We start from the raw sequence: 12,717 nt of genomic DNA on the forward strand, positions 1-12,717 counted from the left end.
CTTTTATGTCTTCCTTCTTATTTTTGACGTCACAAAGTAGTACGCAGATTGCGAGAGGGTTGAAAAAAAAATTGGACCACTTCTCCGCCTACCACAAAAGTTGAAGTTATGTTTAGCTGCTTTTAAGTTTTGCAGCTGTAGAAAACTCTATTTTTGCACCTTTAAATTGTCCTGACTGCTCTTCCGCACTTGGCTAACCGAAATATGTCCCAACATACCATGGTGAGATCGGAGTTTCTGAGAATAATTAAGTATTCTCCGTGGACCTGTTCTGCAAACCCTTCTCCATGTGGGTAGTCTTAACCAGTACAAAATGCCTCACTTTCATTAGTGGGATTGTTTTCTGGCATGAGTAATGACACTCAGCTCCAAAGCAGGGGGGTGAGGGTGGGGAGGGGGACTCTGCACTGTGCTCTTTACACTAGTCTTCAATCCTCTTAAAAGGTTATCACATCTGCAGACCTGAATCTTTAAATTTCCTCTTTGTTGACAAGAGATTCTGTTCCTTTGAGGTTGAACTGAATAGCACTCATTTCCTGGGGTGGGGAACCAAAAACCTGTGGAAGATGTAATTAAAGTTTTCATATTATGGTCCAGAAAAGTAGCATATTTTCTTTGCAGGCATACAGCAAGGTATTGACTTCTTAATTGTTGGGATATGAAGGAATTGAAGACTATAATGTGCATTTGTCCAGCTTTCCAGAGTCTAAGTTTTAATGAGTAATATCTTTTTCTTTTCATCATGTGGGCAAATCTTGTCTTGTCAATGAAATCTGAATACAAGGTTTTGTGCAGGGTATGGAGTTTCAGCAGAGGTAAGGACAATCCTTTCTGTCACTGAAAATCAAACATCCAGCTGTCAGGCTGTAACAGAAAATCTTTCTGCGCTACCCTGTTCCACCTACAAAGCTTTGTTGGTAGTATAGCGTGCTCTCCCAGTGGGGATTTAAATGGCCTTGGCTTCACTCTGGTCTTCTGGTATTTGGTGGATTTAGGTCTTACCCTTGACCTTATGGTCGAGAGGAAAATATCTGGCTTCCCTTCCATTAAAGTTTTGAGGTTTGGGGCTTGGGGCTTTGGGGACAGGTATTATTTGTTGTGCTGTAGTTCTGAAGGAGCCTAGTTGTGAACCAGAATGCCAGTATGCTGGGAATTCCTCTAACTCAAAGGAGAAACGTAAGAGGAGAGGGCAGTAGGCAGCGTGATACACAGAGTTACTTCACTGCTTTGAATTTTGTAGACATCTCAGCAAAGTAAAGATGTAAGAAGCTAATAGTAGGAGAGTAGTTACAAACTGCTGAATCGTGCAAAAAATTATTCTTGTGATTTCTTGTCTCCATGTACACTTTGCACTGGGGTAATTCAGCCTGTAACTTCTTGTAATAACTGGTGATTATTATTTCGTTGTGTGTCAGCTTGTGTGTTAAGTATTTGCTAGTAGAGGTATTTCATTAGAGTCCAATATCCAAACTCGGATTCAATCTTTATGTAGTAGTAGGGCTTGTGGAAGTATAAGGAAATATATACATTTACACGAAGCTCCAAACAAACCAAAATTGGAGACCTTGCTGGAACCAAGATTTAGTTACATTTATTTTCCAGCTTTTATTCTACACTTGAAATTTTGTAGCAGTCAGTGTATGATACTGCAGTTGCACATGGCAACAGTTTCTTCCAAGAAGTTTGTAAGTATAGGGAAAAAGGTTGCTTCTGAAACCAACTAAATTCCATAAATGACAAAAGCAAAGTATTTCCATGTTTCTATCTTTCTCTGCTTTTTGTGTGTGTATATTTTTCAAAATATTTTGTCTTAAAATATTAGAAGCATTTTCTTCAATGTTGAGATTGATTACAGAAAATTGCATTTTATTTCAGAAATATTGTTGATTATCTGGTACTTTGCTATCCTTTCCCATGTGCTTAGCTGTGTAAGAATGAATTATTTTTCATTTAAAAAAAGACTTTTAAGATCTGCAGATAATACTATACTAATACTTTATCTGCTTAAAACTGACATAATATCAATTATATTAAAATGGGTGTGTGAACCCTGGAATGTTGTTTTTGGAAAAGAGCTGCTTTTGCTGTTCCAGCAAGAGGAAAATGAGAACGTGCTTAGAATGGACATGACAGCAGTACTGGTGGAAACTGGAATTTTGCTAAAAGCTACAAAGCCCACATAGACTGCTGCATTAAACATGCTTTGTTTTTCTTCTTTCATTTAGAGCTGCCCCTCCACTCCCTTTTTAATTTCCATGTGTATATTAAGTTGCCTAATCAATCGCAGGAGTTTGTGTGATGGAAAGTATTGCATTGCAGGAGCTGGTCAGAAATGGTCATGTGGGACCAGTAGAACAGTAGTAAAAATTCAACCTGAAAATGAAAGCTGTCAGCTGTGTAAAAACATTTAAGCCTTCATGATATATTTAACATAAATGTTCAAAACCTTTTTCAACTAAACTGCTCTTCTTCACTATTACGTATCAAAAAAAGATTTATAAAAATCATTGCTTCAGACAATGACTAAAGAACCTTCTGGGGATGTGTCTCAACTTTGAGTTTTCCACAATTTAAAATGTTTAAAAGACTTTGGTGTTCATTGTTTATGTTAATCATAAACTTAATTGTATTAAATAATTAAGGACTTGACACAGAAGTTTTCTTTTTAAAAAAAAAAAAAAGCTGGGGGAAGGAGGCTCAGACTTTACTATTCAAGCTTTGGTTTATGTGAACTTTGTAGTCTAAATAGCTGTACTGCCCATCGACTGTTTTTTCCAAGAGAAATCAATAGCTTTGCCAAGACTCTCTCATTTTCCAAGAGACTAGCTCTCATTTTCAGCCAACAATCTTTTTTCCTTAACTTGTTGGATGTCACCTTTGAAAAAAATGCTTTTTATTTGTATCAAGCCTGAATCAGTACAATTCATCTAACTTCTTGTTACCTTTGAAACCTCCCTTATGGTGAACCCTCAGTGTTGGCAGCTAAGCATTACTGCAAAAAGAACAATTTTCCATATTAGGATGATTAAAATATTAAAGGAAAAACAATTTTAGATAATCTTTAATAAAACAAACATATGTACCTTTGTAATGTTTAAATATCTTTTTGCATACTGTGACTTATGATCTGCAGATGTTGGAGTTGAAGAAGAAGAATAATATTTGCATATGCATACATTTCAGATTTGTGGTCTGAACTCAAGTACAACTATGAGTATTACCGACCCTTTCATACTCAGATGAAAAGTTAATCAAGGAAAGCCCTGATCTCCCATTTTTTGGAAACAGAATGTCTGGGCAACGCTGTCATTCATGCAGAATCAGTGGGAGAATGGGGCACGCCTTGCTCTTCCAATCCTGCTGGTATTATGGTAGGAGTCACACATTGTGGGATTTCCCACTGCAGGAAGATGGAGCTCAATTATACTTTTAATTATTGAAACATTTAGATTTCACATTGCAAAGGGGAAAATTCAGATACAGTTTCTTTGAAAAATCTCATCAGTAATCAAGGACCAGGTGCTGCAACAAGCAGCAAAAATAAGTTTCAGGTTTCTGGAGACCTCTAAATGTTAGCGGAAATTATGGGGAAATTTGCTACAGCATCCTATCAGAGGTGTAATACAGTTGTTCCTCCAGCATGTTTCCTGTTGGAGCATCTTCTAGCAAGGTGAATTTAACTTCAGATCTTTGCCAATACAGACTTAATCTCTCCAGTCGGAAGCTTCCTTGACATGGAGTCTAGCCTCTTGGACTTTCACCCACTGTGCTAATTTTTCTTTTGGAAGGGAATAAAGTTCCTGGTAACCCTAACAGCAGGTACTACTTTCCAGCATTCAGGTCCCATGTATTAGGTTGTTTATCTAATAATGCTGATGTATGAAATGGATTTTTCAGGTATCATTAATAAAAATAAACTGTTTACTCTACTTGAGCCTGCAAGTGAGGTGGTAGAAGTTGAAATTACTTATTTTCTCATCCCTTCATTAATATTTGCTAAATCATACTTATGGGAGAGAGGTTCTGTAAAAAGTCCTTATGAAAGGCAAATTTGCTTCGTAAGGAAGTGAAACAGATTTATCAAGTATTAGGTTTTGTTCTTTAATTGACAGGGGTGGGAGGGCATATCTCAGATCTCCTCCTTTACTCACTCCTCATGTGATTCATACTGATCAACATGCTTAAAGTTTTCAGTATTTTAATTTTAGTAATAGAAGTATCAATATTCCAAATAGCTTATAGTTAAAAATATTTACTTCCAGACACATTGCTTTCATATTTAGTTATGGTTCTATGGAGTTTTGTTCAAATAAAAATGTTGGAAGAGACTTTACAGTTCCTTCTTGCTAATCTCTCTAGCACTCAGACATGAAATACAGAATTTGTGATAGTATGCTGCTCCAGCACTGCGGTCTACATCCTTTTACCCTTCTGGGGCTTTTACATAGGCTTTATGTAGGGGCAGGAGACTGCCACTGTACCACAAACAGTACTGTTGGGCTTTACTCAGAAACAATATTTTGGTGTTGGGAGCCTTCAGTTAAAATTTCAGTCTGTGCTTTCCCATGAAAAGAAACTTCAAGTTTTCATATTCTTCCAGATAACTTGCAATGGACATTCCAATATGTCTAGGTGCCTTTTTACTTTTCTTTTTCTTTATGTCTCACCTTTTCTCTTTTTAGTTACCTAAGAAGAGGTAAAATTTTCATGGGCAGGAGTGGTTAACACAGTATGAAACTGTGGAGGCTAGGACTATGACAAAATTCAGATAGAAATTGGATCCTTATATGTGTACCAAAATATTTTAATGTTTTGTCCTGAATGACAACAAATGGTAGTCGGGATGTTAAACATTGTGTTTCAGGTTTTGAGCTAATGGGTGTTAGACACCAGGAGGAAACTTAATGTGGCAGCCAGATTATCCCATGTCTACTTACAGCAGGCTTTTTACACCTTCATCTGAATCATCTGGTTTTTGCCAGAGGTACAGGAAGAAAAACAAAATAGATGGATATTGGACCACACCCAACACGAATTCTTACGTTTCTAATCCTTGTGGCAGGCTCCCTGTCAAATATCCTTTTTTAAATTACAGGTAGAATTAGAATAGACTTAACATTTTTTAAAAGGGAATTAATGAAAAAGATCTCAAGGACCATGATAACTACATAGTCCCATTTGTGAATACAGAATACATACTTTAGGAAAGAATAGAAATGCTGTAGTATAATTAAATTTAGAAGTCCAGTAAGCTATTTCCAGGGTTTTTTTTTTCATGTTGATGCCAAGAAAAAAGTACTTCTTATTAAATTTAATTATATTAACAGTTTGGATTGTTGATAAAGGTTGTCATTCTCCAAGTCATGGTGCATATTAAATATAATTTTCTGAGGTTAAAAAAAATGCATAACACGTATGTGCTGAAAATCACTTTCTTTCACCAAAGCAACTACCCTTTCTAAGCAACAAATTATTTATAACATGTGTTCTAACACATGTTCTTTCTGGCAAAACTATTCTGGCAGCAATGCTGGGAAAGGAGTAAATGAAGAAACACCTAACAATAAGACAAGAAAACCAGTATGGAAGAGATGATTGACTGATAAACTCAGGGTTTTTAAGGTCAGATGAACCATTATAATAATATAGTCTTGACTGACTGTATAAAACAGACCATAGAATCTCCCATGGTAATTTCTGAATCAAATACACAGCTTCATTTGAAACTACAAAGTATCTTCAGAATGGCGTCTAGTTTTAGTATGTTTGCTTCCTGTAAGTAAAAATACACTATGTGACTGGAGACCTTTATGTAAAGAGCTGTACTTTACTATTAGCCGGAAAATGCCTGAGTTCACTTCATACTGTAAAATCTTATGTTATCTTCTTAGGATAGAAGACCAGCCACTACTCAGACTCTTTACCTTTGGAATTCATTTTGGATAAACTGAATGGATAAAGATTTTTAAAATGGATACATTTGTTATGGATAATATTTTTAATTACAATGTTATTTTAAAATATTCGTATTACTATAAAGCATGTTTCTGAAATCTTAAATTATTCTTCTGACTCTTTGCATCATTTTTCCAGTTTTCCAGCATCCCGTTTGAAATGCAGTTGCCCTAGCTGTGCAAAGAACCACTCTTGCCAGGTGCAGATAGCAGGTTACTTCCCTGTTGCTATCTGGAAATGGTCTGCTGCTAGGTTCCTGCTTCTGTAACCCAAGGTTCTATAAGCCGCACATTCTCTTTAAGAGCTCAGGATCTGTTGCTTATATGTCATTATTCTGAAGTATCGTTCAGGATCTCAGCATTTTGGGTTGAATTTATTTTTATTTGTAAATCTACCTGGAAGCTTAATGATAGTTCCGTTTGTTCTTCTACTGTTTAAGATGCAGTAGTCAGATTTTTAGATACCCTACTGCAGACTTACACTGATGGAAGTTGCTTGGTTCTAGAACCTGAACATTATGATTTATGCACTTTCTGTTTATTAAGGCATGGGTAGGCACATATATATAGGTTTCCAGAGCATATGTTTCTTATTTAATGGGATATATTAAGCAATGGGTGTATTGGTATCACTGCTTCTTGTATCTAACTCATTCATATTTTCTTGCACAAACACTCATTGTAGTCTGGTTTTATTCTCTAATCTTTCTTTCAAACGCACCCTCCAAACTCAACTTTTCATTAGTAGGGTTGGCAGAGTGTATATATAATCATCTTAAGTCTTATGGGAAGGTAATGGAACTCAAAGACAATTCACAACTCAAATTTAAGTTCCAAGTTTAATCTTGTCTGATTGGATACCAAACTTCTTAACATGGAAGGTCTTTGGCCAGAATATTCCTATGGATCACCAACCATTAAACAGAAAAATATATAATTTGTATTTCTACTCCTACTGTAATGTTATCCAAAGATTGGTCCTATAAAAAAGTGTACCTCAGAGAACAGATGCTACAAAAATACAATATTGTCCAGCAGAACTACTTATTTTCTGAATAGGAGTCCCAAAGTGAGCTGGGATGTCAAGATTATCAGTCCTGGTGAATGCAAGCTTTGGAAATTTGAAAGATGCATAATAAATCATTATTTGATTTCATTATAGGGGACATTCCCCCATGAAGAACTGGACTCCATTTGCGTGCATGGAATAAGGAATGCATGACTAGCCATCATGCTTAAGTTCTGCAGAGGAGTTGCACATTCAGTAGCCCTCCAGGAATAGATCCATGCCTACATGGGCTGATGCAGAATACAACTTTGGAAGCAGGACAGGATTTGGTATTCCCATACAGATCTGTGTGGATCCAGAGATTGTGCTCCCTTGCACTACTGGAAATCTTACTTCCTTCTGATAGTGATTATATATTATAATGGGACTCTCAGTGTTGCTAGTGGCTCGTAAATGGTCTTTTCAGGTTTACCCACACACATCCTTTTGTCTTTTTCAGCATCATGTTTTTGAGAATCTCATTGATGAGGAGTCTAAAATCAATCTTAATTTTCAGGAAAGACTCAATCTTTATTGATCTGACTGCAATCATCACTTGGGCAAGAATTCTGCAATGTGCAGGTTAGAGTCAAACAGTCAGCTCTCAATACATAGAGCAGACCACAGACTTTCCCAGAATCTGCCTATTATTTTGATAAAGTTCATTCAGGTATCAGTCTGGGAAAGACTTTTGCACACAGTGATTTATACATGTTGGTGGTTAATTTCAACTGGGCTGTTCACTTTAAATGAAGGTCAGCAAGCACATAAGTATCCACAGCAAAAATGCCCAACAATAATACTTCAGTCATTAATGAGAGAATGAGTGGACTTTTTTTAATAATTTGTATTACTATCATATTAGTGGTGTATATAACTTAGTTGACATTAGAATGGGAGTCTGCTTATTGAGCAGTGGTAGAAGCTTTTTCCGTGCATATGAAGCTCATTACTTTCACTGTGTGACATTGAGAATGCTTTTACAGATAATATTAGGAAATAAATTATAATACAGTTATTTGCGAGAGCATAATACTGTTTTCCAACAATGAAGTAGTGTTGTCATTGAATTCAATAGCCAAATTCTCATTTGTTTTCACCTGAGTCAGGATATAATTCCACTTCTTTCAGTTGTTAAATTCTGAGCAGTTCTGTTTTTCTTCTGATAGCAGGCAGACCATTGATGATGATTTGCAGGTTAAATGCAGTCTGGCACGTATTCCCCTCAATCTTTGTGACACCTGTGTAAACTTTATATGAAAGAAGTATACAGTCATAATCTGTGATGGAGTCTTTTCCTTACCCTTACCCCTTACCCAAAATCCAGACAAGATTACAGTGAGTTACTGGAATTTAAATCTTTGATGGTTGGAGTTTGTGTTTCAAATATTTGTCATTCTCATATGAGGCTATAGCCTGATGAGACCACTGTCTTCTGCTATCAGTCATCAGGATCTGTATTTTATGTTAAAAATTCAGCTTTCTCCGATTTGGCAAGGGCCTTGGATGTAATTAAACTGAGACCATTGTAAAGCTGCTTGTCTTCCAGTATGTTGAAAGATCACTGAAACCTTTTTCTAATGGACAGGATTTTCTTTTTATAATGTACATATTTTACTAAAAGTACTGTCTTTGTGGCTTGATGGACACAGGGGAAGCTTAAAGGTATAACTCTGAAGATTATTTTCTAATGAAAATCAAGGATGATTAAAATTCACAGTCCTTACCGGGTATTTAAGATCTTTTAATCTCCTTTTATTGTTGGGCATTTTTGCTGTGGTTACTTATGTGCTTGCTGAACTTCATTTAAAGTGAACAGCCCAGTTGAAATTAACCACCAACATGTATAAATCACTGTGTGCAAAAGTCTTTCCCAGACTGATACCTGAATGAACTTTATTGAAGATAGGGAACAGAACATTTATTTCTATTTGAGCTAGCTTTTACTTTAAGAGCCTTGTGTCTTAGTGCAAAGAAAACTGAATCTGAGGTCTCACTGGGAAGACCATTTTCTCCCTTTCCAAACATGTCAAAGCTCTTAATTTTATTCTTCAGGGTGCAAGTATCAAATTCTAGAAGGCATTGATTGTCCCATTTGTAGCTTGGTTGTGAGACCAATTGCACACTAGTGAAAGTGTGCAGAAGGCAGTGTGACCCCACATATCAGTACTGGAGTGTGTTTTCAGTAGGAGAAAAAGGAGAATAGGACAGGATAGCAGGGAGAGCAGCCATAACCCCACTGTTATGCCGCCTTTCACGTGACTGAGTCTGAGTGGAAGCTTTGCATTTTCTTCTTTTTTTCCCCCCTCTTAAAGTTTCCATAAGGATATGAAATCTGGCTTAGAGCAACCATCTGTTTCTCATTTGTTCCTAGAGAATTTCAGTTGATTGTTGTTCCCAGTTTGTGTTGCCTCATGAGGTCAAAAACTCTTTCTCTTTATACAGGTTGAACCTTAATGAGTTAACCATTTACAGGAATTTGACTAGGAGTATATTTTCATATAGTTTGCATGCTATATTCAGGGTACTCAATATAGCTTGAATAGGTTGTATTATCTCATGTTATTCCTCTGAAAATAAATGGTGGTTTACCAATTAGTCCTCTGTAGGTAGCACTATTTTGCACAAGCATTCCAGCAGGAATGTTGATTCTGTGACAGTCGCTGGCATGGACCTTGATCAACGTGGAGTGAACAGAAGTGTGTCTCTGTGGTCTGTAGTTCCCTCCCATGAATCGCCATGAAGTAACTTAGGAACAAGAAAACCAGTTCCCAGTCCTTGTTTGCTTAATCTGATCTGCTCTTTTGATTGTTTGCTTGCTTGCTTGTTTGTTTGTTTGTAAAACTCTCATTTATTATGGATTTCACTGGATATATTGTCACTGCACAGATCAGTTTTGGGTCCAGCTGCCTTTCATTACTTGCATCTATCAGAAAGAAATAAATTGAAAGATCCTAATAATGAAAATCATTACCTTCAGTGGAAGGTGTCATGCTACTTCTGTAAGCAGTAACATAACTTAAATTTCCAGGTCTTCTTGGAAGTTTCTTAATATAGGTATCTACTGGATTAAAAATTGATTCCTTCTGTAGTTACTAGTATGCTGTCTTGTATAATACAGTGATCTTTCCTTTTTTCCAGATTACAGAACAGGCCCATGTTTCACACAAGTTAACAACCAGATGTGTCAGGGCCAGCTAACTGGAATTGTTTGCACAAAAACCCTCTGTTGTGCAACCATTGGGCGTGCATGGGGTCACCCCTGTGAAATGTGCCCTGCTCAGCCTCAGCCATGCCGTCGTGGCTTCATCCCTAATATTCGCACTGGAGCATGTCAAGGTAAGCCTTCTGGTTTAAATTGTGCATGACTATTGTGTTGCTGATACACATGTTGAAAACCTTGCATCCACTTAAAACAAAATCACTGTTTTCCTTGTGTATGTTTTATGTCTTAGTTTTGATAAAATTTGGATATGCTTTGCTGCTTCCAGATTTTAGCTAGTGTACATACAGAACAAAACTCAAGTGCCTGGAAAAAATGAATGCCAGTCAAGGAGCCATAAATACAGAGCATGAAAAGGTCAGAATGTCCATCACATACTGCAGTAGAGCACCAATCAGGCAACTGGCTTATGTTGCTGTACCTCATTCATTCTACTGAAAAATTCACTATTTCTTGCTACTGAGTTGTTTTCTTTCTGAAGTGGTTGGGAGTTATTATATAGACCTTTTTTTTTTTTTAATCCCATCATTTAGATAAAGCACATAGTGAACCTTCTGGATGCTCTGTTTGGATTATTTGTACAGGGCTAGAAAAATGCATGAGTAAGGAAGGACTGCAGTCTTCTATGTTTAGATTCATAAAATGTTTGGGGAATGGGAAAGCCTTCTTGCCTTACCCAATATATCTTTCCATGATGTTAAGAGACTTGCTGCTCCTCCTTTCTGTTGTTACTGCAATCCACCTATCCTGAAAGATAGGTATCTGTTCTGCTGTACCTGCTTGGCTAAGTTTTAGAACAAACTGCATAAAGAATGCAATGACAGCGGATACTAGAACTCCCGAAGGAGAATGTACTACTTTTCTGTTACAGGCTGGCACACATGGTCAGTTTGCAGGCTGTGTTGTCTTAGAACCTTCCCAAGAAGCAGTGGAAACCAAGTAGGTGCTGCGGTCAAACCCCACACCACTATCTACCCCCTGAAGGAATAAGGTTCAGAGTCCAAGGTACAACAGTCTGTTGTTGTGTTGATAAGTGCGCACACTCCACCTTGTTTAAGCAAGAGGGCATCTAGCGCCAGTCTATGTTGCAGTATCATCTTGGCGGTGGCTTGCAATTGTATGTTGATGAATGTGAAGGATGTTCTGGTGCTGTTGGCCAGACATCCCAGTTGGACGAGCGTATCTCTGATGATAATGTTAGTCTTAATGTTGCTATCTGGAATAAACCAGTCAGTCACCCATCCCATCATAGATTTCAGCCGTTCACCCACACTCATGTCTTTCTGAGTAAGTGTTTCTCGCTTTACCCGGTAGTTATGCCCAGTTAAGGTGTGCAACATATAGGGCATCCATTTCCTAGGGCAAAATAGAATGGTACCTAGGGTGTAGGCGGCTGGCTGATAGGCATTTTCCCAGGTTTCATTTTTTCACCAATTAAAGTTGGGATAGGCATATTCATCACTACACAGCCATACCATACCCGGATGTGTCCATACCACCATGGAAGCATTCTTTTCCCACATGAATAAAGCTTGATGTATAGTGTGAGACAAGAGGGCCCACTTCTCTTGAGTCGGTGAGTTTCAGCTCTTGGACCATAGAGTAATTCACCATGTGGGCCCACTTAGATTTCGTTTTCCTCCTAAGTGGATGTCCCAGGAAACATCTTGTGTTTGAAACCAAGTGTCGTGGTTTAATCTCAGTCGGCAACTAAGCACCACGCAGCCGCTTGCTCACTCCCCCCCACCCGGTAGGATGGGGGAGAGAATTGGAAGAGCACAAGTGAGAAAAAACTCGTGGGTTGAGATAAAAAACAGTTTAATAATTGAAATAAAATGATAATAATAATATGATGATGATAATAATAATAATACACAAAGCAAGTGATGCACAGTACAATTGCTCACCACCTGCTGACCGATGCCCAGCCAGTCCCCGAGCAGCGGCACCCCCCCGGCCAGCTTTCCCCAGTTTATGTACTGAGCATGACGTCACATGGTATGGAATGTCCCTTTGGCCAGTTTGGCTGTGCCCCCTCCCAGCTTCTTGTGCACCCCCAGCCTTCTCAGTCGGTAGAGCATGGAAAACTAAAAAGTCCTTGGCTAGTGTAAGCATTACCTAGCAACAACTAAAACATCGGTGCGTTATCAACTTTGTTCTCATCCTAAATCCAAAACACTGTACCAGCTACTAGAAAGGAAATTAACTCTATCCCTGCTGAAACCAGGACACCAAGGAATTGAAATGAGCGTGGGAGTCACTGTTGTACCGCTTCTAAATTGAACCAGTCAAAGTCCCACAGAGTACCATTGCATGTTTCACTTGGGTCTGTCATATCACAATCTTGCATTGTATAGGAAACAGAGATGTTAGGCTTTGATGCATTAAAGTGGGTTAAATTAAATCCACTGCTTGGGGCGGTCCAATCCCGGTCCCAAGTATGGGTGGTGGTGGCAGTGGTCCAGCCATCTACCCATTCCAGGCAGCTTTCA

General features: G+C 38.0%; 1 protein-coding gene across 2 annotated transcripts in view; it reads left to right on the top strand.

Annotated features, from left to right (window-relative positions):
- The window catches only part of FBN2 (fibrillin 2), a 185,186-nt gene that overhangs the window by 29,935 nt on the left and 142,534 nt on the right, over nucleotides 1-12,717 (top strand). For both annotated transcript variants that reach the window (XM_076362414.1, XM_076362415.1), the window contains exon 6: nucleotides 10,144-10,341. In XM_076362414.1, the coding sequence (XP_076218529.1) occupies nucleotides 10,144-10,341 (198 nt within the window). The remainder of the gene's footprint in view (nucleotides 1-10,143; nucleotides 10,342-12,717) is intronic.

This window comes from Aptenodytes patagonicus, chromosome Z, assembly GCF_965638725.1.
Source record: "Aptenodytes patagonicus chromosome Z, bAptPat1.pri.cur, whole genome shotgun sequence".
Taxonomy (NCBI): Eukaryota; Metazoa; Chordata; class Aves; order Sphenisciformes; family Spheniscidae; genus Aptenodytes; species Aptenodytes patagonicus.